The 27,129-nt window shown below is 40.9% G+C and overlaps 1 protein-coding gene across 3 annotated transcripts in view; it reads right to left on the reverse strand.

The window, feature by feature from the left end:
• KPNA3 (karyopherin subunit alpha 3) overlaps nt 1-26,669 on the reverse strand; it is a 51,895-nt gene extending 25,226 nt beyond the window's left edge. The window contains exons 1-3 of one of the 3 annotated variants that reach the window (XM_074815744.1): nt 26,514-26,632; nt 22,985-23,046; nt 6,917-6,961 (exon numbers count right to left, since the gene is read on the reverse strand). In XM_074815744.1, coding sequence (XP_074671845.1) covers nt 6,917-6,958 — 42 coding nt within the window. In that variant the 5' untranslated portion in view covers nt 6,959-6,961; nt 22,985-23,046; nt 26,514-26,632. Of the gene's footprint in view, nt 1-6,916; nt 6,962-10,791; nt 10,895-22,984; nt 23,047-26,513 lie in introns of those variants that run through there. The other 2 variants (XM_074815742.1, XM_074815743.1) reach the window with 2 other exon arrangements.
• Between the last annotated feature and the right edge of the window lie 460 nt (nt 26,670-27,129).

Genomic DNA, 27,129 nt, shown 5'->3' on the forward strand with positions numbered 1-27,129 from the left:
ATACTTATTGAGAAGCACTAAAAATTTCTTACTAAGGAAAAGCTATTCTTATTAGCATTTCTTATAAAGTCAAAGTGTTCGTGAAACCTTCCAGTCCTAAAAAGTGGCTCTAAGACTATTTGAAACAGCTCTGTCCATTTGCAATAGCATCCAATTCCTGGACAGCTAAACTACTGTATGCAGTAATTTGATAGACCAATCACTCCCCTGCATAAGGTTGAAGAATGTGATTTGCAGCTTGGCATGATCTTTAAATGCTTGCATTTTGTCATACTGTGACAAACTCAAAAAGTTTTTGCCTAAGTCACAGCACCAGCCTCTTCTGCAGGCTCCTGGGGTGAAAATGAAGACAAATGAGCATACCTGGATAAAGACATCCTGGTGAGACAGTCCTTTCAAAAGGAGAGGCATCAGACTGGAATCCCTGATGAAGGGTAAGACCTTGTCATCAACAAAACTAAGCAGGTCTCCTTCAAAAGGGAAGATCCTCAGCCACTGCCTGAACCATGCCTGCTATGTACAATGAAGTCTGAAAGTTTATAAACAGTAGCTGACCGCTGGTTACAAGCACTCCAACATTCTGGTAGAGATCCCACTACAACAATCTACAGAGGCTTCTGTACAAACAATATGTGGACATAAATGCCAGGCGAAAATGCCAAATGATTAGAAACAACAGTAATGATACCATGAGTGCACTTTCTTGTCCAGTATGATGATCTGTTAAGAGTTTTTAATGACAGATACCCATCGTTTGTTTCACCGGCAGTGGGAAGGTCAGGCTGTATGAACAGTAAATATGCAAATCCTGCAGATCCTGGTACTTCTTGTTTACCTTCTTGGAAGATGACCACAGGATTAAAAAATATGCCTATCAATGCAAACAAGTTTTAAAGACAACATGATTAACAGAAGTAAAATCCTTGTGGGTAGAGTATGTCCACCAAGCTCTGTGCTGCATTCCACTTAGTACTATAGGACATGGCCAATAGGATACTCTAATGGAACTATGAAAGGTGTTAAATATAAAGGTATAAACGCTTTTCAGCATTTGACACATGGGAAAACTCTATGAAGAGTCTCAACTCCATTGGGAAGCTTCAACATCAGAAGGGAAAAGAAATAAACAAGAAAATCTTTGCCCTCGCGTAATAAACACCATTATGAAATGCTGCTTCAAGTCAGGGAAAAGTTTAGGAACTCAGCAGCTAGTAGGATGAAAGATTTTTTTGCATGAAAGTTAAGATATTTACGTTTAAGTCCTCTGAGGACAAAGAGAACTTCAAGAAAAACTCAACATTAAGAAATGGAGTACCAGCCATCATTAGCTATACTTACAGATGACAATAAACAGCTCTTTCCTCTGCTCTTACATTCTACGAAAGACTAAAGGATCAGGCCAGTGATGGAGTTAGATTCAGGTTGTCTGGACGTCCTTTTGAAGCTACCACTGTTGTGACAGACTGAGCTGAACTTCTAGATTTCACTTACATGTAATCTCCAATTTTGGTTTTTGGGGGGTGAGAACACCTGCTACAGACCATCATGAAGAAAAAGAGAATGCCTATCACTCCAACCTCATCCTGTTAAAGGGATGCTCTGAAAACCTCTATTGAATATCCTCCTATTGAAAGTTTTCTTAGGTGAGCTATCTAGCCTGAGCGAATTTCCAGTATGGATATGAACCTGGGGAAAGATTCAATTTCTTTAATGGTTGGGAAAGGACCATTAGTTGGCTCTACTCACTGTCTTAGAACTCTTTAACATCTAGAGAGATTTAAAAAATCCCTGTAAACCTGTAAAAAGGCTGAACAGATCAATCTGACAATCCTACAATCTATGGATATCAAAATTATATCCTACATGCTTAGTGAACTAAGGCACTTGCATCCAAAGGCAGTCAAACAGATTCCAAGACTGTTCTTCAGATAACGAGCATAGCTACAAAGGCAACTGTTAGAAGACAAAGGCAACTTTTCTACATCTGAGTTCTGCTAACCCACCTTTGTGGTAACAGACAGCAGTCAGCGTTTCTGTTTGGGTAGTGCATATCTTTCTCAGAAGATGAGCAGGCTGACTTAAAAAAATAAGTAGACGTGTACACCACAGTGTGGCCCAACAGCCCCAAGCACAGACTGCAAAGATTGAGGCCTGTTAGGCAAAGGCATGCTCTTATTAAAACTAAAATTCAAACAAGCCTCCAAGGAATTTCTTCATAGCCCCTTTCAACTAAGTCTCCAGAAGAATACATCAGGAATTTAATTTTCCTCCTAGGGTCTTTTTTTTTTTTTTTTTTTTTTTAAGGAATTAGTCAAGGCAGGCTAGATGCAAGTTCTTTCCCAAGAATCTGCGGTACTAACCCTGTATAGGGAAGCCTCCAGAAGAACATACTAATAGTGCTTCAGTCTCCCTGTGATTGTAGGTTTCTTTGAAGTTGGTAGACTTACACCTAAAAAAACCCATACTTTACAGTGAATGAAAAGCTATATATTCACATTGAACTGGAAAAGATGCATAACAGAAGCAAGTTTTACTATCCTGACCCTACAAATGTGGATTTTTTTTTTTTTTTTCATTTTGCATTCCTGGACTTCCCGAGAATCAGAAAAAGATTATTCCCACCCTAGTTCTCCCAGCAACATGAAAAGAGACCCCTTTCTTCAAGGCTCACTACTTTATTTAGGAGTTACTGTGGACATAAGCAATCTTATTTAAGAAAGATCAGAGTAGGGGCAAGAAGTACAGTATACCAGAGAAACAAGTAAAAAGAGACATATGCCCATGGCTCCTTGATCCACCATTTATTTAGCAAATAATTGCTTTGCCTTGCATCAAGCTTAATTGGCAATTAGAGCTTTCATGAGCTCATGTCTATGAGCTCTCAGAGGCAGCTGAGTTTGCCAAGAAAGTAAAAAATAAACCTTGTGTGAGATCCTGGAAGTTCTTAGGATTTCAGTTAGCAGGCCTTAAAAGAAGACAGGATCCTGTTTCTGCTGAGGTTAGGCATGTTAAGGCCTCCTTTGAAGGGTGGCATCTAACTCAATGACCAAAGCATTGACCTGGCTCACAGCAATGAAGTTACCAGTTCCATTTAGATATGGAACCTTAAACTGAATCCTAACCATTACTCATCCACTCCACTCCCCTTTAGAGTGAGACTAATCAGCTAGTTTAGTCAATTAATTCCAGGGTCCCTGTTGCTAACAGAGCAGCCTTCAGGTTTCTGCAATGCTGAATAAGTGATAAACATTCTAAATCAGACTTCACCAAAACACTACACTGAGTTTAAATTCTAAATCCTAAGACACATCTCCATCACCACAACTGACATGGTTATCTTGTCTGTCTGGTAAGAGAGATGGCTACTTTTTAAGCTCTTAGGCCCGCTGCTGCACTAACAATATAGCCAGACACCAAGACCATTTTTCCAGAAATGTAATAGGTCCATTTCCAAAACATGTAAAACATATGCTCAGCCAGGCCAATATGTAATCAGGAAAGGGCACCTGACCATCAGGAGTGTCATCTGACTGGCTCACAGTGCCAACCCATGCCTAGGATTCTGCCAGAAAACTGCTACCCTTTTATGTCAGAGATAGCTTTGTTAGCTTTATTCCTAAACAAATAAGTGATTGGGAAAAGAAAAAACAAGTAAAAAAACCATAAAGTTTCCTTCTGAATAAGAGCTGTGGCGTGAAGATAGTGAATAGAGATAATATATTCTTGAAACACAGAACGTGTGGCAAATGCACCTTGATGTCTAATCTCAAAAGAATAAACACCTCACACTAAAGCATGCAGAAATTGTTTACTACTGTTCAAAGCTGTGAATTTTTTGATTTATTCCATCTTACAAAACAGAGATGTAAGCAACTTCATCAGATCCATTCATTTAATACTTATACACACGTTGATTCGAGAGACAAACCCATGAGTGTGTAGTGCTTCAACTGTACAGATCAAGAATACACTCAATTTGCCTGTTTTCTTCAAAAGCCAGGTGTACACTCAGTACCGGGATAGATGGGATAAAGGGAAGATACCCCTTTGTTTTGAAGAGGCACTGGTGGATTACTAAGGTCATGGCAACACATATATCCTGAATTTGGCATACTCATGCTAGGGTAGCAATGCCAGCTGTAAAGATGAAGACTGAAGCAATGATATTACATCTTATCCTTTCCACTGCTGGAGCTTAATATAATATATCTGTTTACATTTCAGTCCCTATTCTGTACCAGAAGCAATGGCCTCACATCTGACAGTTCCCACAGCAAACCAGTTGCCCGCCAGCACCAGTTCAGTTACTGCAAACCAACAACTTGGACACATGCTGAATCTCTTATTAAAACAGATTTCTTCTGCTCTCTGCAGTGGAAGATGTTCAACAAACACTCCAGAAGAACATAACTTCCTGCGTTTAAGAGTTCTGCAGCTGCTGTTCACTCTTGATTTTCAGTCTGACCTACATCCAGTGCTTCGTCTTCTCTAAATGTGTAACCAATCTTTGCATGCACAGTTTTCAGTGAAAAGTCACTAGCAGTTCATAGGCTTCCTCTTCCTCGTTTTCACTTATGTACTACTGGTACATGCAAGATTCCTTCCACACAGAACAATCCATTGTCTTGTCTTAAGTGTATGACTTATTCCCCACCATGCTTCTGTAATAAAATGGCCTTGAAATTGTGACCTGTTACAAAAACCAATTATGAGAATTAAATTAAAATTGAAATTCTCACTTTGCACTGCAAATCTCTCTCCAAAGACAGCATTGCAATGCTCACATGTAGTCTCAATTTAACAAGATGTGTGAGGATATGCTGCATTAGCTAAGCCATCTTTTACAGCACTGCTTTGCTAGCAGGCACAGGCTGCCCAAGTGCTACGAATGACTCTTCCCAGTATGGATTTCACAGTTATACAGTGAGTTTTACACTGAGTCAACACACTAGTTCTGAACAGAGAGGGCCTCTAACATGTCAACATAAACTTCAACTGCTGATAATTCAGATATCAAAGTTACCTGAACCTCATTTTAAGCAAAAACTGGCTAATTTCATTTTTCACTTGGTACCTGCCACTGTATGTAAAAGCAGCTCTCTCCACACCTCGGTCATCTGCCAGAACTGATGAGGCCATAGTCAGTTTAAGCTACACAACACATTCAGACATCTTCAGCTAGTTTCTTTGATTAGGAAAATATGAAAGCATTAAACAATTTTTAGATGACACATCATGCTCATGTAAGTACTAGGGTTTTTTTTCCCAGTCATCTGGGTCCAGTTAGGTTTCTTCAACTAATTCTTATAGCCTCAGGATGAATCTTAGAAATATTTAATTTTTATATTGTAATGAGATACAGAAGTTTTTCTATAAGACCTGAAAACAAACACACAAAGTCTCTTTTTTTAAGAAGAGCAGAAGGATCCCAAGAAAATACTAGCACAAGATTTTTGGTAGCTCCTACACAATCAGGTGATAAGCGCAGACAAAATTTCTCAAAAACAAGTCAAGCTAATTTCTATCAACATAAGTTATATTTACAAACCCTTCACTTGGAATTTAGCAAGACTTTTGTCTTCTCTCTGTCTGCAAATAATGAAAAAAAATTATATGAAATAGGGTGGGTCCCCAATTTTGCTCCTTAGCAAGCACCACTCAGACTGTCAGTGCTTCAACTGGCAAACTGGAGACATGGACCAGATGGGGGACCCAAAGGAGCTTGGCCTGTATCTAGAATATTCAGAGCACACACTTCCATCAAGTTATTAATGAAAATATTAGAAAACATGGGCAATACCAAGCTGGAGAGGCCCTGAAGGATATTTGGGATCAGAATGGGAATTCAAGCTCAAGAAAATCTAGGAAAAAAGATGCAATTCAAAAGACAAGCAGCAATCACGTTTAAAGCTTCTGCATTTATTTAACTATGCGAATAGAGAACATAAACAACTACCCTTGCACTTTGCGGTACTGTAGGAAGTGGCCAAAGAATATAATGGATCACAGACTGAGTGCCTGTCAACAACATACTCAATATAAATAGGAATACTGTGTTAAGAATTGTTTTTCACTGTCCTATTTAAATCTCAGCTGTGGCCTGCATCCTTCCAGACCTCCACACTTTCAGAAAGATACAAGCAATTTGGATTTGAGGAGCAGCAACAAGTCAAATGTAGGAAACAGAATGTTCAAGGGTAAAGAACTGAATTTGCCTCAACAGAACAAAACTAAAGGGGCCAGTATCAGTCCTCAAATATATTGAGGGTACCCAAAGGCAGATAAAAGTTTATCCCTTCTCTTTACATACATAACCCAAGAGTAGTTTAGCTTGTGAAAATGTCCTCCAGCAGCAAGTCTTTAAGGTACCTAGAAAGGCTATAAGGAAAGTCATGAATGACAAGGGTGTAACAAATGCTGCATTTAGGCAGAACACTGAACTAGATCACCTCTCATGCTCATGATCTTCCCAGCTATATTGGCATTTATCCAATATAACCAAAATCTGACCCTAAAATTAACTCCCTCTACAGTACAGAAGCAGTAATTTCCAGAAAACAAAATAAAAGAACATCCACACTTCCTAAATGCTAAAACTCTCCCTTTTCCCATTTGGAGACTTTAAACATTTGAACAGCTGACAGCTTCACTGTAATAATATGAGAACTGGTACAGAAACTGAATATGGATCATTTCCAAGCGATACACTGGAGTATAACAGTACTGTTCTGCTGTACTGAGCTTAACAAATTGGAGAGTAAGACTAACATCAGAATCCACAGTTCATAATCTACAAATTTACAACTTTTCTATATAAGTTTGGGGCCATGAAGCAAAGCTTATGGCAAAATATTTACCTAGGACACCAGAGCATAATTAGCAAAGTAACACAGTTGATAAAAAAAAGCAGACTCACCTTCCGCAATTCAATTGTAACTTCATTTCTGTGTCTTCTCATAGTCTGCAAATAAAAAAATAAAAATTATTTTTATGTAAAGAAAGTAGTATTCTAGTTTGGAATCAGTTGTTTCTATGTTAAAAGTGCAGTTATTCATTAAAAGATAAGGAAAACAGTGTGCATAATTTTTAACTCAATCTTTCCTAGCAAGATGCACAAGTTTTTTGTGGGATTTTTTTGTTTGTTTTAAGATTATACACCTTACAGAAAGCTTTGTCATAAACCACAATAATTATCCCAAAGGCAGAAAACATTGACTTCCCCATGGAGTTTCACTGGAATGACTCTCCAGGTGTTCATATGTGCATACCAAAAGAAGCAGTAAATAAAGGTTAGACAGTCTCATAGGATCACATTCACAACCTAAACACGTAACCTATGCCAGTTATCTGGCCAAAATGAACCATGAGTGACAGAAGATGTCTGAGCTCAATGCAAACAAGACAGATTGGGCTTGTGGCAAAAGGAAACAAAGTAGTACAGTGGTACTGAGTCTATTTAGGATCTATAGACTAAACACTGTAAAGGAAAACCAGCTCAAACATCTCAGCTCCTTAAAGATACTGGGAACTCAGGATGCATTCCCTACAATGCTGCTATACCTCTTAGCTAAGAGAGATCAAAAGACTGAAAAAGAACAATTTTAGCCTACTGAAGGCAATCTCCCTAGGTTGATTTTACAATCAGTAGAAAAGACATGTACTGTCAGAATGCAGTTCAGAGAAAATCAGGGCTGGATGACCGCTGGCAGCCTAGAAAGATCACCCACACTAACTAAAATTAGCCTTTTAAAATACTTTCTACGTCCTATCCTTGCTACTGACCTTCACTGCTGCTATCACGTTCCCTTTGAGTTAGGGCAAATAACTTCCCTGAGCTAAAAAGTATCAGTGAAGACCAGCAGTACACAGAAAACACCAGCACTCCCCATCAGCCATGTAAGGAAATACTGAACAGGCTAAAGCTTAAACACAGGTAAATTAACTGAGCAGACTTCACACCATGAATGTATACAGTACATAGTTTCAGTGCTTACAACATTATCCTAGCTTCACTGTTCTCAACCAGTTTGCATAGCAGCATTCATGTAATTATCTTAGGTTGATTTGAGAGTAAGGAAAACTTGTCTTCCTGTCCACTACTTGATTAGCCAACTCACTCCAGTAAACGGAGATACAATTCTCATTTTTACATCTACAAGCATGAACTATATATACTACTTTAAACAAAGCAAGTCCTCCTTACAGGTAAGAGGACATTAGCACTACAGCTTCTATGAGAACTACGCTCCCCACCCCCTCCCCTCATTATTTTGCTAAACGTTTGATTCTTGTGACCATCTGACCCTGCCGCAAAAGCTCAGTGTGATAGGACTGGATTGCTGGGGAATGGGAGGGCACTGGATAGGTGGGGAACCGACAAATGAAGAACCTGAAAAGTCATTGCATGCAACCAGCAAGACTGGTCATTCAAGTTACTCATTCTATTAGAATTTTATATTTGAATAATCTTAATAACTGTGTCAAATTTAAGGGCACCAAATAGCCTAGAAGTGTTTTTCAATACTTCTTCCCCATTATAACTCTGCATTTCAATGGAAAAATATAGTTAGACAAGGCTGTCTTAGATTTCCAACTGTAAGATCTCCTCTTCTTGATCATTCTGAATGTGCTAGACACCAAAGATCTTTACGGAACTTTCCATTAGTAACATTGCCCCACCTCACCCTAAAATCTAATCTTTTACTCCTACTTAAATTTTAAGGGGTACCCCATCACATGACAAATCAGTTAACCTGAGTTTACCTAAGTTCATTAGCATTTTCTCCCCAAAATCCAGTATTGTATGTACCAGATTTGAAATCCCAGTGATGTAATTGATGCAGACACAATTTACTTTTAAATTTGCTCTCTAGTTACAATTTACTCCTTCATTTTTTCATTTATCTGTGATAATACTCCACAATGTTTTCTACTGAGCAGAAAAATCAGACCAAATCTCAAGCTCTTTAGGGCACAACCATAACATTTGCCACCTATCATTATTCTGGAATGAAGGCAGATTTAAGAAAGACTATATGCTGTGTCCAACAGTTCAGCAACTTAATATTTTTGGTTTAGAAAAAAGCAAATACAGTGCAGTCCCAGGCAAGGCATTACTGTTCATTCATCAATTTACTCTAAAACCTTCTCTAACAATGCTTTGACTAAAGACAGTTACTCAGAGTCATCCATCCATAAAGGCTCTACTGGGAAGACTCTAAGCTTCTTTCTAAAGGCAAATAATTCACTCAGATTTTCAATCAGGGTTTTATCTTTGTTTCATACTTCCATTATTTCAGCCCCACTGATCCTACCCTATTCCAATTGTCTCAATTTTCTTACACTAGTGTTTTGCTTTTATCAAGCTGATCTTCAAAATATTTGACTACTCGATTATGGTTTTACGTTTAACGTGCAAGAATCTCCCATCTTTTCCTCATTTAGAGAGCTAATACTCTTTAGAAAGATTCTTGAGAAAAGGTTATCAACTATGCAGACATTTTTGCTGACTAGTAGCATGCATTTTCTGAGCTTTAATACTCTTCTTAAGGCGATCTCCATACTACCTGGGGTTTACACTTCTAGCTGTTCTTTTTTATTTCCTTTTAAACTTATTACATGCAGTTTCTCTTTCAGAGCAGCTCTGACAGATTTTCTTTTTTCCTTCCTCCTTTAAAAGGCAGAATAGGCAGTACTCACCACTAAGGCCAGAGCTGCTACCTTCATTCACAGAGCGAGCAGGTTGATAACTGGGGATATTGCTTAGCCTTAACTTCACAGAACTGATGAGAGTGTTATCTGAGACCCCCTGAACTAAGAGCTCCTAGTCTTGCAGAGTCTCCTGCTGGCATATCATCTTTAAAAATTCACCATGTTGGGGTCACCAGGATCATTCAAGAACCAGTAATACAGTGTTAGGGCTAGAGTCTTCCTACAAGTATATGGGACTGAAGTTCCCGAAGAACCTACGGTGCATTCTGGCAGTTAAACTTGGTTGCCATGGTCAGATCACGACCAGTGCTCTCAGCTAGATGTATGCTGACATTATTTCTAACCTGACACTTCATGTCCCTGACATACGAGATGACCATTGTATACCAATGTATTTAAAACCATGGATTCCACTTCATATATGTCAACTGTACATGAAACATGTATGCACCTGACATTGGCCCAATTTCTTAGTTTTATGTTTGCTACTGAATTGTGATTTGCTCAGACTGTTCCCCATCTTGATTTTCTCCTCTTTACCACAAGAGCTGATAAACTAGTGATGAACTGCTCTATGACAGACCTTTGAATGTCTGCAATTTGGCTATCCTTGCCTTGAGAGACCACACTCCTAAGACCAAAAGCATGCTTCAATCCCATCTGATTACAGGAAATGCAGGTATACATATAGCACCATGCTATATACTGGACTGTCCTGCTGGGCTTTTGCAAAAGCTTTATTTTAAAACTTGCAAACCAAGAGGCACAATTTCTAATCTTATCTGTTGGGAGGGAAGGTTAGTAAAACTCAAATTTTATTCCCCAAAAAACCAGACTTAAGTGATCCAGTTAATTTTTTGTCCTGATTTGGCATTTCTTAAAAAGTAGGTATTTAAAACTTCTGTTTCAGATGAAGCATTTTAGAAATACAGCAGGTTATCAGCATCCTCCTACAGCCTCAGAAGTAGTAAACATACTATAATCCAACAGCATATGAAAGTAGCAGTCTTAAGTACCACTGCAAGCCTCCCTTTAAGGAAGCATTACCACTGTAAGCAGAATACCAGACTTTTATATTACCTGCAAGCTGCAGCACACAGGGAACTGATAGGCATTTACAAGAGATTTATACAGTAGTAGAAAGGTTAAACATTCTCCCCAGGTGACATAGGTCAGCTAAAACAGAGAGAACAGACAAAATTATTTTGCAGCTTAACCCCACGGATTCATTACCAACTTCCAGGCTAGGACAACCATCTGCTGAAGTTTATGTATGCAACACTGTTGAAGCCTAGCGAGATGTTACCAAGGGATCTGATACAGTGTTTGACATCCACAGCATCTGACTGCAGTGACTTCTCAGCTTAACGTACTCAAACAAGTAACTTCATGTCACACTGAAACAGCACATCTCAAAACTATCCCCCAAGACAAAGCTGAACCGTTTCACTGAATCAAAAAAAAAAAAAAAAAAAAAGAGAAACTCCAAATCTCAGAAAGGGAAAACTCAGCATAGGCAAAACTCTACAAATCACAAAAATGACGACAGTTTATTCCTGCAGAATCTGAATCGTGAGGCCACTCCTGAACACAAGGGTATTAATGCACCATACGCAAGGTACAGAAAGTAAAAATGAGTAACTATCAGTCCAGCATGTACTATTAAGAAACAAGAACATACAACACTTACCAAGTTGTGCTACAACATTACATCTCAATTGTTACACGACTCAAGTGAGACTTAAGTTCATAAGGCTTTTGTAACATGAGATTTCTCCTCCCCAGTTCACCATCTGTGAAGAACAATTATTTACCAGTGTGTTTGACAGGCTGACATAACCACAGTAATGCACCAAGTACCATAAATCTTGTTACAAGTCAAAAGTATAAGTTCAGTAGTATTTCTAATTCAAGTTCTCGGCATTTTGTTATTTTGTAAAGTAAACCAGAAAAAACCCAAAAGATCTACTAGATGCTGTTAGATAAATCAGTGTTCTCACTTCTACCCTGAATTTTTGAACACTCTTCCAAAGCCAGATTCAAAGCATTACATGCCAAGAATCTCTCCCTAACACCTTCCACATGAAAGAAAAATAATCCCTAGTTCCCTCAAAGTATCAAAATGAAATTAACTTCATATGCCAATAAAGAAAATCACTACACACATTAAGGCTGTTAAGGGCTGCAAGAGAACCTTGTTTCACAGCAACACAAAACACAAAAAACGATAAGCTGGCAAAAGAGATTTAAGAGACACTAGACCTTGAAAACAAAGCAAGTCTCAAGTCAGTGCCCAAAATAAGGCTTCAAAGAACGCCACAGCCCCTGTAAAACTGCCTTTGACACACTTAATGGGCAGAAGCACACAGAAGACAGCCATCCTCATCAGATCAGTGTTTCAGCTCTGATACCTCTCTTCGAAGAAGCAGCTGACAAGAAACTCAAAGCTCAGTTTCAGAGACATCTGTGGAAAAGGGAAATGTCTTCCTGATTTTTCAGTTGGTATTTGGTTTATGACAACACAAAACTGTACATAAAACTCTTGATATCAAAAAGCAATGGCTAAAGATAACCCTGTGAAATCCTGAATTATCAGCATAACAGTAACCCTTACTGCCAGCACATTCAAATAATTGTTTTTAAATGACTAAACATTTGGGACCCTCTGGCTCAACAATGCATGCTTCACAAGTTCTGTTTGTGAAACCCTGCACAAAGGTGCACAAGATGCTCACTACATGTTAAAGAGCAAGTATCACTGCTGTAACACTACCACCTGATGCCTTAAGACAGCCCATGCACACCTTCCCGGCAAACAAAAAAAAGATTACTTTGAAGTTTTGAATAGCATTGAGATTCTAAGGAGAGAATTAAGTCTAGCAAGCTTCTCTGGCTTCTTGAGCCTTTTTCTAACATAAAACACATTTATCTGCAGAATACATCAAACTACATGAAAAAGCAACTCATACAGCTTCTGTAAACCAAAAAAAAAAATATCAAGGAATCCCCAAAACCAATCATCTGTACCTGCCTAATATACATCAGAACAAGATAACATTTTCCAAAACGGTCTGTAGCAAATACATAATGTAGTGTGTTTTTCCAGGACAGGGAAACAGACATGACACACAACAACAAAAAAAACCCAAACAAACAAAAACCCAAATAATCCAAAACCCTACCAAAGTCATACAAGACTACAAGAAGAAAATTCAGGCTAATTGAAAAGGTCAAAACCACATCTGAGACAAAGCAGTCAGAATAGTCCTTCTATTTATGAAAGGAGGACTTAAAACACTGGTACTACTTTATGCAAGTTAGATCTCATTCACAATGAAATATCAGAACTAGTCTTAGGGTTTCTATTAATTTGAAATTTCTACTTCATATCTAAAAATCAATCTTAATTGATTATAAGCACTTTAAAGTCCCTTAAGTATATCACTTCCAGAGACAAGAAATTCTGGATGCTTGATTAGATTACTTCATCCCCAGTTACAGTACAAATCAGAAAACCAAAACTATTTAAATGTGTGAATAATACAACTAGTGAGAAGCTCAAGTCATTACATTCCCTTTGTTATGCTGGGATAAAGATTTCTTAAATTAAATTAAAAATGAAGTTTCATGCACAAGGTGTTTAATAATGTACATTCTCTGTCCAGAAAAAAATAATTAAATACTACAACAGGAAGAGGTATGAATTTTAAACGTTTTAACCATTTTTAGCTATACCAATTGTGTCAGAAGGAAGATTAAAGCATAGCCATCATTTAATGACTAAAAATCTACCTACCATTGTAACAATGAGATCTGGAGCTCAGCATGATGCTCACCCAGACTAGCTGCCTCATTAAGTGGGATACCTGAAGAGTGTCATCTTTTAATCAACACATTTACCACTTCCATTGCAACAGGAGCAAGTCCAGAAAACATCAGAGATGGAGAGGCAGGAAACAGATGTTTTTATGCCATCCAGCATATCAATATTGCCAGCATGGCTGCCCTGCCAGCTGCCGCACAAGCAGCTAGCTGGCTACCCCTGCTCTCCTGCAGGCTGACCAACAGGCATCAGCCTCCAGCTAGCCCACAGAAGTGGGAAAGCCAGGCTCACCTTGACAAGATGAACACCACACACCAATGTCAGTTTTGGCTATTCGCTATTCTGTGTATACAAAAGGTACATTTTCATGAACTTGGCAAGATGCGCATTTAATTCCTTTTGAAAGTTCAGCTATTAAGTGGAAAAGAGAGAATAAATTGACTAATTTCTCTGCACCTATAAACTTCATTAAAAGATAACTGGTCATTTAAATTCTTTATTTCTGCTCTTGCCTCTCAACATTACAGAAACTGGTCTCAGAAAACCAGAAGATACATGTTTACAGGAAAGAGCTACCCTGAATACATAGCTGGGATAGTAAAGTAGCTTGATTAAATATACAGGGTACCGAAAGAGCTTAGTATTTGCAAGTCAATTCCAGACTACCTCCACCTGCCTAACTGAAAGAAAAAAAACCTGGCCCAGTTCCAACAGCTGGACTGGATTTAACTAATACCTCCCCTCTTGCATATGAGCATACCCTAGAGTATAGTTTAAATACTTTACAACATAGGTGTGGGTGCAATACAGTGAAAGGAGAAGGTGTTTGCGCTGATGAAGTAAACACTGTTCTTCCCTAGAAATCGTTTTACTAGCCTTTTTTCCTTATTTCTTCTCTGACACCTTTTAACGAGCATGAAATACTGCAATGCACATGAAAATGCAGAAGCCTCAGGAGCTGGGCTGGTTTTGGGCAGAAAAAAAAAAATCAAGTGCTTGTTTGTATACAACAGTTGAGATGATTAAGGTTTGTCATCTGCCTAGCTTTGGTTAACATTAGAAGTTAAATATTCCCTATTTGCATAGGAATATAATTTGTTAGTATATATAAAATTGAGGCTTCAACTGACAATATTGTTCTACTTATCCTGATACAGCTGTCTTCAGCCAAAAACAAAGAGACAAAAGGGCACTGATAGGAAGTGACACTGTTGTTCTACCTGTTCACATTTTCAAAGGGCATATAGCTTACTCCAAGAATTGCAAGCAAATCACAACACATAAAGGAAAAATTCTGGGACTACTAAATCGAAATTCTGGGACAGCATCACGATGGTCTGAATGCAACTACTTAATCAACTGAAAGAACTGAAACCAGTGATGCCGTGCACACTGATCCTCACTATTTCTTTTGGACATGCAAAAAGATTTTACATCCATGCCAAACTAAATCAAATGTTTAGTCAAAATTAACCTTTTCTGTTAGGTTTATTCCTTTAGTTACCAGCATCATGGATTATTATCCCGCCTTTTTTTCCTCCCCAGTGTATGTTCTAGGCAGACTCTTCTTCCCTACACCCAATTTTGAGATCTACCTAATTATGAAGTACTTCCATAAAGCTCCAAATTGTCCTAAGAAAAAAAATGATCTTTTTTCAGTCATATTGACTACAAAGTTAGAACAACTTCACCTCTGGCTTTGTTATCATAGCTCCATATTAAATTATGCTGACCCAGTTAGAAATGCAGGCAGGGGGCATGGATTCCACAGCACAAGCAACAGATCTACCAAAGCAGCCAAATACACTTATTGCCTGTACCCTGACCTGAGACTCCCAAAGAGTTTTATTTCATTTGATTACTGTTTGACTCAAAACGTATTTGCTCCTATTTTAGGGAAACATTCTTATTTTGCAGAAAGTATTAGAAATTGGTTCAGATTCTCTGTGTGCTGCAGAACTTTAATACTATAAAGTTTCCTTTTGGCTTGTAACCTTTAACGCAGTATTAGGTACATTAGGAACAGAGTGCAGTATTTACGCTACTGCATTTTATGCCATAATCTGTCTGGGACTTGCGTTTCTCAGGGTTAATAAAGGCCACTGAAGGAAAACTAGTTCTTTTGCAGTTGGAGCTGCCACACTTTTTTTTGTAATCCCCAGTTTGGGGCCCCTAAAATGAATACCAGCTGCTTTTTGTTAGCCAGCCTGTGGGCAAGATAATTCAAGTATCTGAACCTGACTAGTCTCAGCAAACTGGATGCATGAGATACCCACTGTGACTCTTTCACTTAGTGATGGGTAATGACTCACTCAACTCAGACATGCATGCCAATATAGAAAGCCACAAGCCTCCAATTATTGTTGCTTATGGTGCTGACTCACCTGAATGCCCTATGGAAGCAGACAAAGCTGCCCATCCACATCATCTACTGCTCCAAGAGATCTTGGCAGAAAAGCAATTGCTAAGTTTATTTCTTACCAGCTCTTTTGTAAGCGTATTCTTTGAGGTTTCGATATCCTCTCTGCATTTGTTTAACTGGCATACTGAGCTACTACCAGCAAAGGTGTGAGATCTGAGCACTCATGTTTTAATTTCCATATAGCAATTACCCAGTTTACAAGTACAGACATACCAAACAATCCTCATAAGACTGGACCTGAATCAATTTAGTTGGCTTCATTCAACACAAATTGCACCAATATTGAAGGACACAAAGCAGTCCAGAATACAATCAACATTTTATCTGCTGTTTTAAAATAGAAGAGCTGGAATTCTCTCTTCAACATCAAAACTGGGGGAAGGAAGACAGAATCTAGTAGATTTCCAGTTATTGCTGTTGTGTGAATCAAGGACATTATACCTAGTCAAGTTTTACAGCATTTCCATTCAGATGTAGATCTAATACTCTTAATCACCCCTTTACTGACATCAGACCAAAGACCTCAATGCAGCCATATGGGCTCCACCTGAAGTCAAACTGAAGTTTCCAGGTAATCCCACAGCACCCCAAGCTAACTCATCACTGTGCAACAGCTAGTCTGCACAGACCAACAGACAGGCAGCAAGAATCACCAACGAATTAAAAGTATTCATTTTGTCCTGTGGTCCTAACAGGGCAAGGAACCTGTCCATGCAGTGCTCCAAAGAGCAGTGGCAATGCAGCCACTGCAATCTCCACTTTGACAAGAGCCCACCTTGAAGAACTGTGGAGTTTGGTCATTTATACTACAACCCAAAAGAAACTACTGGTCTGAAGGACACCCATATCAAGTCTGTCTTCTTTTCCTGCACTTTTTGGAAACAGAAGGACATACTGAATTTTACAATAATGACAGCTCTGCCTTATCCAAATACTGTGACATGCCAAATAAGCCCCAAGAATAGTGGATAACCAAGACAGCCTAACTACAAATGATTCCTACTCACACTTTTTTAGAAAGAATTGATGATTAAGGCTTCCTGACACACTCTAAATACATAGAAGACAATTTGAAATTTGATACAGTTTTGTTACAGGAATCTGCTTTTGTCAGGACACAAATTTCTATTCAGATGTGTGAACACTAAAAAGATATTTGTTATTTTCCTGTATTGCACAAATGGTGTAGCAGATGCTTTAGAATCTCCTAGAAACAGAAGTTTATCCTGTCCTCAAGGGAGAACAAGTGAACCACTACATGACTGCTTGGTCTCTCCCAACATGTGACACCACCTCTGTCCGCTCCTACTTCTAAGCAAGCGTCCCTCCCATTCCCTTACAGAGGAGGGAAAGTACACCAACCTGTCTATTCAAGCAGAACAGCTGACTGCCATTGCAAAAGAGCAGGAGGCCCTTTCCCCTTCTGTAGTCTAGAAGACCCCAATTCAGAGGTATAGGTTGAGTATTGTCTAGCAGATGCTACCAGAAATCAAATCCACCACTTTTAATGCAATACTTCACAGCCAAAATACCATCTTCACTTGTGTACAGGACATAAAAACAGAAAACAGTAGAGCAAAATTAAAATGGCTGTTCACGGTAACTAGGTGCAAACATCAGATTAAAATTTTCATCTTTAGATCAGCATAAGGACTTAAATTCTTTTAAAGGTAAAAGCTTTTATAAAATTGTAGATAACCACTTTCAAGAATCTAATTACAAAATGAAGTGTTTGGTCAGAAAGGCCTCACAGACTTCTGGGGCAAATGCCACAGAAGACCAGACATTCTTAAGCTTGCCAAATATTTATACTAGTTTCCCCTAGGAACAATAAAAAAAAAAAAAGAAAACCTATTAGGCTAAATACTAGCCAGATACCTTCTTGAGCAATCTATGTTTGAACAAAGACACTCCCTTTCCAGATACTTAGTCTTCAACTGTAATATCAAAGTACCTCAGACAATCATTCTATGATTTGATGATGTATTTATAAGTACCTCCCTGCAAAGTGAGGAAAAAAAGTCCTATTAGTCCATCTATAAAATGAGAAACAATAATTGCAATTTGTATACATTCACAGGGTGCCATAAAAAAAAACAACAAATCAAGTCCCTAGAGAGGGAGCTAGTCTATATTCATCCACAGCAAGCTTTTTGCTGTAATATTACAGGGCTCAAATGAAATCAGATTTTTTTTTTTCTATTTTTTGAAAGTTATAATCAAAAAGCAAAAAAAGATTAAACATGTGCTAGCTGCCTAATTAAATCTATGAAGAGATCATTCTGCTCAAGATGCAAGAAAAAACAACAAACCCAGCTGACAACCCAGGAAGAAGATGGAGCATTAGGAATTAGAAAATACACTCCAGCAACGTTCCATGATCTTTTATGAACTCTGTCAGTGACCCTTCTGAGCTAATCATTTCAGTATCATGAATTCTAGATGCCTCTACCTCACTTTTTAATGTGACATAAGCCCCGATCCCGTGTTTCTGCTGTTTGAACATTTTGTATATCATACTTCTCTCCTTGAAGATAACTTCAAGTTTCTTAAAATTCCAATTTATACATCCTTCCAATAAAGGGTATCAGCTAGCCCTACGAAGTTACTTAGGCCACCAAAAGCGGTCCGGTTTCGATGGATAAGAACCAATAGAAAACTCCTTCAAACCTCACAGCTATGGGGCCCACCAAAACACATTACACTGAGCACAGAGGTATAGTGTGCTGTGCCCCTATTGGCAACGGGCACGGGCAGAGGGTACTGCCAGATTCTGAACTGCTGCTGGCAGCTCATGATGCTCAAAGGCACCATCACATTGATTGCCTGTGTCAGAGCTCCTTAAACGTCTCTCTTGTCCGGAAGGCTGCTCTTCACTGCTGTTTGTTCAGTGTTATGAACACTACCCATTACCAGCCTACGTTCTTCTTGCATGCCTGACAAACAGTGGTTAACAGGATCCTGCTGACTGCTAGCAGGGCTCTCTCATTTCAGGATTCTCTCTTGATGTGGAAAGCCTTCTATATCTGGCTGCAAGTCAGACTTTTGGTGCAGAGAAATCGCTACCGCTGACTTTGAATCTAACATTTGTGTGCATGAAAAGAGGCAAGAGACCCTGATGCCAAAAAGCTGCACGCAAAGCCAGTATCTGCTGGTTAGGGTGACCTGAACTTACCTGAGAGAGACACACAATGTCTTTCTGCATCACTTCATCAACTTTCTGACTTACACTGCTGTTGATTAAGAAAAGGCAAGGACTAGGACATTCTGAGAACTGCAAACCTGAAACCTCGCACTGCACCTGGCCAGGAACCCCTTATTGCATCTCTGAAAACCTGGCCACAAGCACCCTGTCTGACCACCTTCTCCTCATGCAGATGAGCTTTGACTATGTTCCACACCTGCAAGTTTGCAACAAGGCTTGAGCGCTCATTAAAATGCATCTCCATCAAGGCTAACAAGTCAAACTATGAGGAAGCCATTTCTCCAAGTTGATTTTGCAAATCACCTATTCTATCACCACCTCCAAAGTGCACCTGCTACTGAATCTGACAGTAACCAAGATTAAAACTGCACAAGAAGAGATCCTCAGCTAGTCAGACAGGACAGAATATGAGGGAAACAAGTCATTCAGTAATAGGTGTTTGAATGGGGAAGATACTAATTTTGTCTCCTGTCTGCAGCCATTCATACAGCATATATTCCTCTTTTGTACTTGCTGTATTTATTAAATATACACACACAAAATCAAGTTTAAAACTGACTAACGTTTGCTTAACCTGAGAAAGGAGACAAGTGTCAGCTGACCCTGAAGAAACAATATGGAGCTTCCTCAGCAGATTTAATGGTGTCAATCTGACTATGAAGGGATAACAATCCAACAATTAAATATCACTACACAAAGTATACCTTCTCCCCTTCACAGTGACCTCTTTGAGCCAGCACTGGTCTTCTTCAGACATGAAAGGCTGGCTCAGCAAGCTAAGGGAGCAGAAAATTAAAGACACATGAAGAGCTTTGCAACTAGTTCACTCCAAGGTTTTAATGCAGGACTAACTTTTTGGAAGAAACCAGCTCCTTTGACTACCCATGTCAAATTTTGTGAAATGGAATGCAAAGTCCACAGCTTCTGCAATTGTAGAAGTAATCAGGAATACCAATTCAGTATCAAGAGTTTCAGTGCCAGGTATTTTGGAAACAATTATTAGACTCTATTCTTGGAAAATATATAGGTTTTACATTCCTTTTTCATTTCAAGTCAGTTCACCTGGCAATTTGTCTTTACTACTTGATGACACGCCCCATCAGCTTCAACCAGTTCACTGCATCTTCTAGTCTAATCTTACAAATTAGATGCCTCATTCCACTTCCAATCCCACAATAAATACAAATCTGATCACTCACTTGTAGCTGGTACATCCTCCTAATCGCTGTCTTTTCAGATAACACAGTTTTAGAGGACAAAATGTCCTGCTTGGATTTGTGCTGGAACTGCACAAATATTATGAAAGCCTCAAAGACTTATGTAAAAATAGTTAAAGAGCTCTTAAAACTAATATGACAGTTACACTGCTACCAACTTTGACCAGACTTTGACAGTTTACAAGTTAAAAATCAATCCTTTAAATAGAAGCAGCCTTAGAGATACCAGTGCAACTGCTGTAGTGTTAGAAATACACAAGAATGAAGAAAAATTCTGTAATCACTGGAAGATTAGCGAAGGCTTGGTATATCACAACAACAAACAGCAATAATTGGGCCTCAATACAGGAAGCACAGATCCCAATCAGCTTATGAAGATTATGTTCATTATGAGATGCCATCTCCAAATTGTTTTCTCCACAGGTATTTCTGAAACAAGCAATGACTTCCTAGGGTATGTGTGTCTTTTAAACGTTTTAAAATGCAATGGATTCAATTGATTTTGAATCTCACAAGGAAAATCCAAGACAGTATATCTAAGTGGACTTACTAGGTGCTTGCTTTCTGCCAAGAGTCACATACATTTCACAGCATAGTACTATTTACTTGCAGACTAACTAAAGTCTGTATTCTGTAGCAATAGCAATCAAGGCTGCTTCCCACATCTACCTCTTATTTCCTACTCATGTAATTCTTTCCAAAGTAAAAAAATGTACACCTGTATTCTCCCAAAAGCATATATACTGGCCTGAAAGGGTAATAAAGAAGCTGCAGGAGTCAGGGCTTAGAAACTCTGCATGAGAGTACTGGATCTTATATTAAATCCAGTTCCCAACAGGAAGCTACCTGACACCTGTGTTTTCACTTAAACTACTGAGATTCACCAAGCCAGTAAGGCTATTACAGCAGCAGGTCCACAGTACCTTAAACCAACCTGTATCAGCTATAACAGCCCTACTCCCTCTCAGCCCTTCTTTGCCAGTATCCATTCCTGTGCCAGCAAAGTGAAAGGCAAAAAATGATCCATCTGTAAAGTGAGCTCCTGAAAGAAACCGGATTGTTGCAAAGTAGCTGGGAGTAAGTAATGGGCTTTCTGGGATTGCTACAAGCCTTATTTGTTTCATGTAGTGTTTGAGGGGAGTACAGGGAGACAGCAAAAACACTAGTCAGTGCACAGAACAGCATCAAAAAACGAGCTGGTAGCAGCATGTCTACTCATTCATTAACACTGTGCAGCTATGGTACCTCCACTGCACTAAGCCTTTGACACTTGATGGGAACATGGCTTTAAGTCAACCTGTACCTTTCTCATATGCCCAGAGACTGTGTAGATTTGGCCTCCCCAGAATGATATTCCTCTGCTTGCAAAAAAATTCACGGCAGCATGACAGAAAAACGTGAATAAATTCAAGCACCCTCAAGAACTAGATCCACACTGTTAGCAAAGCAGCAACAGTAAACACACCAAAGCTGCCAAAGCTGATGATGGCGATCTGGGCTAAGCCCAGTTTCCTCCTCTGCCTCATCTGGGGTCGGGATGCTGAAGGTACAGAATAAAAATGGATCCTTCAAAGTCCCTGGACCCAAAGGTGATACAGACCAAAAGGTGATACAATTACCCCCAAAAAAACTGTAACTGGGGAAAAGACATCAGTGGCCAGGACCTCTCAAGCTTAAAGCAAATAGAGCAGGAGTAGGTGAAAGATGACAGTGGCTATGTCTCCTCTTGGGAAACAGCCTTCAACAAATTTCAAGGGCTTCTGTTCGTTTGACTTCTGATTAGTGGTATGACAAGTATATGAAAAAGAAATTTTAATCCCGCTCATTAAAGTGTTTTTACAGAAAGTTATTTAGGTTATAGCGCACTAACTCTTCACTAGTAGTTTGGGGTTTTTTTAAAATGAGTGCACATGGAGGTTTACTTTTGATCCAGTGTGCATTTTGCTAATTACATGACCACACAGTCTCATTGCATCACACAAAACCAACATGCATACATGTCATGCAGACAGCCCTACAAATGGTAACATCTCCATTCATCAAGAATTTTTCCTCGGTTTTAGTCAGGAATCCTGACAAAAAGAAATGGGCTGAATCGTTTGATCTGTCACCTCAAACATGAGAACAGTGACCCAACATATGGGTGCCTGCTATTGTAATAAAGAACAAGTAACACTTCTAGTCCAAGCTGGGGGAGTAAAAAAGCCTAAGAAGGATGTTACTAGGCAAAGAATGAAGCTGAAGAACTGCAAACAGAAAAATCAGAAGGTTCAAATTAGGTTTTCTAAAAGCTAGGCTAGCTTAGATGTCAATATAAACAAATAAACGCAGCAGTTACAAAGGTTATTACAAATTAAGTGATTGCAACTGTTTAATCTTATCCCGTAAAGCCCCAATTGTATCGGAATAGTCAGTGCCATACATTTAGAAAAAACCCACTGAGACTTAAGACTACATGCCTGTGATCAACACAGGAAAGCTTTCTCTTCATATATGGGGCAATTTAAAAAGCTCTTTCACGTATCTGGAGAATATAAAATTGAGAAGGTTGTGAGGAGAAGCTGTTCTGGCAGTTGTTTGTCCAGATGAAGCCACTAGTGTCTTGCCTCCTTATTGCTGTTCTGCAGGTTCAGGTTAGCTCTGTCTGTTGCTAATCACATGTCAGTACCTATAAAAATAGAAGAGTCTCACTAATAAAAGCAAGAACACAAACTCATATTAAGTGAGTAACACTTCATTTCTGGCATTTGATTTTGCTATTATCTCTTTTGGGGGCTAAATACTTTTTGGGAGTATTAATATCTCAAAATCAGAATTCTAGTTCTATATACACAGCTCTACCTCCTCAACAGAGGAAGACAACAAAAAGGTAAGAAACTTCCACCCAAACCTGAAACTAGGAAAAGCCAAGTGAACCTGTGCAGGTCAAGGATTCAGAAGCTTTGACTTCCACTCAAACCCATTTCTTTGCTCTAAGAAAAGAAGCATAGTGAGAACTTGCATGGGGTACTGAGGTCTGTCTTAACATAAAACAACAGTACTCACTCATCTTTTGTTTCCCTTAAAGTTGCATTAACAAAAAGCAAAGACAATTATATGGCCTAGCAAACCCAGTAATAAAATACAAGTTAACTACAAATTAAAGGAGTAGGTATTTTGGTCTGCCAGAAGAGTCTGTACCCAGAGGGGATCAATAACTACTCATCAGTATTTATTAGAAGCCAAAGGAAGATTACTAAAGAATGTATTCAAGCCTGGTGAGTTCAAAGGCAGCGACTGTCTCCAGGCAGAAGGTGACTCAAACACCACTGGTTTGAAACTGAACTTTAGAGCATACAGTTTTGAATATTTTAGATTTTCCAAAGGATATAATCTAGATATCAGACCATGATTTATTACTCCGTCATCCTAACCACTTATTTTCTCTTTGGTGGAATTTGACAAAATGTGTAGATTCAGATCAATGCCAACAACAGCACAGATGCCTCCTGATTTACGAAGTTAAGTACAGAAAATTGGAGGCAGGATCTCTACATAAAACTCCTCATTGCAACACAGGGACCAAACCAAGTGTATTTAATCACTGACAGTTGGGAATTACATATAATATTTGATTTAGAAAAGAAACATTTGGTGAAGAACTGATAATTTTCACTAAATACAGACAAACTGTTCAATCAGCAGGTCAGTCTGTGTACCAGTATCTTAAAAGAAGGACAGCAAGTAACAGCAACTATGTAGCTCTGCTGCGCTCCTTCACTCTCTACTATAAACTTAACTAACATTGGTTTACTTCCAGAGACTTAAGGTTGATATAAAGTTTTGTTAGAAGGGTACTTCCAACACAAACTTTTAAATAAGTATCACAATCAGAAAAGTCAAAAAGGAGGTGAAGTAGAAAATTTCAGACATTTAATACAAAGTCGGTTGTTTTGAAAGACACTGACACATTTATAATCTTTTACAGTCCTTTAAATGAATCTAAATTTCATTTTAGCATATCTCCATGGGTATACAACTTCTATGTACTTCCATGTTTCATCAAAAGAAAGATGCTTCTTAGACTGTAACCCTTGTCAAAAGCATGGATGAAAGCTTTAACCACATTAACATTGTTGGAGTTCTCTACCAAACAGTCTTAGGCTCAGCCATGAAAGGAAATCAGTCAGCATGCTGTAAGATAACCCTAGAGGATATACTTCCCTGTAACAGCAAATACCCTATTCCAAAATAATTACTCCTCTTCAGGACGAAATGAGAGCTAAGCTACCTTAACTGGTCTGGTATAACTGATTTCAGTAAAGCTTAGGCAGTCAATTCCCATCTTCTCCCCCGCAGAGGCAGATATTTAATTCCCCTAGTCTTGGGCATGCTATAATATAAGCAAGTATGGATGACAGATCAGTTCACACTAGGCACGAACATACCTAACCTTTCCCTGTTTAGAGCTCTGATGGATTCAGGCCAGTGACAGAGAAAGCAGCAACAAAGCCAGGAACCAATACGGGGAGATGAGACAAGGACAAAATGAATGAAGAGCAGCAGGAAGAGTCTCACTGGATGAGAAGGGGAAAAAGAAACCCACCACGCCTCCTCCTTACCCTGAAAAGCAACCGTTAAACAGAAGGACTGGCAATTTTTAGTTACTTTCTAACATTTACTAATGTTAGCTAGAAGTGTTGAAGTTATCATACTCTTTACATACAATATTTTCTGTGATAAATATTCACTGTCACCAAGTTAAACAAAAATTAAGATAAAGATTCGTTTACACCGTGAATGTCATCTTAAAGACACTGCTGCTGCTAAGCCTGACCTGCATAAAATTGTCTCCACCCAAACAATAGCAGCAGAGGTGTGAATTCTGCTAAAATACAAAACGTGCTTTCTAGGGACTAGAATTCCAGCCCTACTGATTACAGAAGTGAATTTAAGTGATAAAATCAACAGAAGCATGGAAAACACCCTCAGGTGAAGTCAAATTAATCTGACACATATTGAGGCTTTCACTCTAGCGAATCCTAATCCGATTTCAATCCTAGTCTGATTTCAGAACAACTCCCTCCCCCTTCCTTTCCCATTACAGAAACTTAAACACAAGATTTGGGATTTCTTCCCTTTTCAATTGCGACTAGAATTGAAGATGCCCCCGGTAACGGCACACAGATTCAGAAGACCTTTGGAATACCTCCAGGGAATAAACTCCTAATCAGCGTCTCTCAAATTCGGGGGAGTAAACTACTACCCCGTTAGCCTTAGTAAGCACCACACTCCTTCCCGATTTGGATGGAGACGCCCAGCAGACGATTACTTATGTGCCTACCAGTACAAAAAAAAAAAAAAAAAAAAAGAAAAAAAAATGTTGATTTAAGACATTACAGGGAGAAAAATCGGCCAGCACTGTACACTGCAAAAAGGCTCATCAGAGCGTGGCAGCGGCCCCTACCACCAGCCCAGGCCCCCGTGTGCGGCAGCGGCACGGCGGGGCCCGGGAGGGCGGGCAGGGCAGCCTCCTGCCCCGGCGGAAGGGCTACAACCGCCCAGAGGGGCCGGCACAAAAGGCAGCGGCACCATTGTCCGCCCCGTCCAAGCCCCGATCCCGCTGAGCACGGGGGAGGGGGCGCAGGGAGGCGGCAGGACGGGGAGGCAGCCGGGCTGGGAGAAAGGAGCTGCAGGAGGAGAGGGTGGGGGGGGGCGGTGGTGCATCCCGCCGCCTGCGGGCCCTGCCCGGGCACAGCCGCCGGCGCGGGGCCCACCGGGCCCTCCCGCACCCCGGCAAGCCGGGGAGGCGACGACGGGGGCGCGGCGGGGCCCGCTCACCGCCCGCCGGGGCCGCGCTCGGCCCGGCCGCGCCAACCCTTCCCCCCGCCGTCGCCGCCTCCTCCGCCCCCCGCCGGCCGCGCCCGCATGACGGAGGAGAAAAAAAAAAAAAAAAACCCACAAAAAAAAAAACCGCGGGCGTTTTCCCCGCCGCCGCCGCCCGCCCGCCCGCCCCGGGAGGCCGCTCCCCGCCTCCTTCCCGCCGTCCGCCGGCGGCGCCGCGAGCGCGGCCAGGCCCCGGCCCCGGCCCCTCCTCTCGCGCCCGCCGGAGGCGGAGGCCGGGCCCGGCCGGGGCCCCGCCGGCCCCGCACCTACCTCCACGTCGCGGCCCTTGTTCTTGAAGCTCTTGATGCGGTGGTTCTCCAGGCCGGCGGCAGCGGCGGCGGCGTTCTCGGCCATGGCGGCGGCGGCTCCCGGCGGCGGCGGCTCCCGGCTCCTGCGAGGCGGCTCCGGCGGCGGCTCCCGGCGGCTCGCGCGAGGGGAGGGCGGGGGGGGGGAGGAGAGGGGGCGGGGGGAAGCGGGACGCTCCGTGACGAGCGCGAGGAGGGGGGGGGGGGGGGGGGGGGGGGGGGGAAGGAGGAGGAGGGCGGGAGGCCGAGCGCGCGCGCCGTTGCTGAGTGACTGGGAGGGCGGCCGCGAGCGCACGTGACGCGGTGGGCGGGCTCCGCCAATGGCGGCGCGGCCCCTCGCCTCGCCCCGCCCCGCCCCGCCCGCGCGTGACGAGCCGGGGAGGTGGCCCCGCGCGCCCCGCCCCGCGGTGCTTGCTGGGAGGTGTAGTCCTGGCGCGCGGCCGCCTCGCACGTGGAGCGGGCGGGAGCGCGCCCTGCAGGGCGGGCGGGGACGCCGGCGGTCTCACGCCTCGGCCCGGGCCTGCGCGGGTCTGGCGCGGGGGTCCCAGCACCGTGCTGACCGCCGTGGGGCGCCGGGAGAC

This window comes from Strix aluco, chromosome 2 (genome assembly GCF_031877795.1).
Source record: "Strix aluco isolate bStrAlu1 chromosome 2, bStrAlu1.hap1, whole genome shotgun sequence".
Classification (NCBI taxonomy): Eukaryota; Metazoa; Chordata; class Aves; order Strigiformes; family Strigidae; genus Strix; species Strix aluco.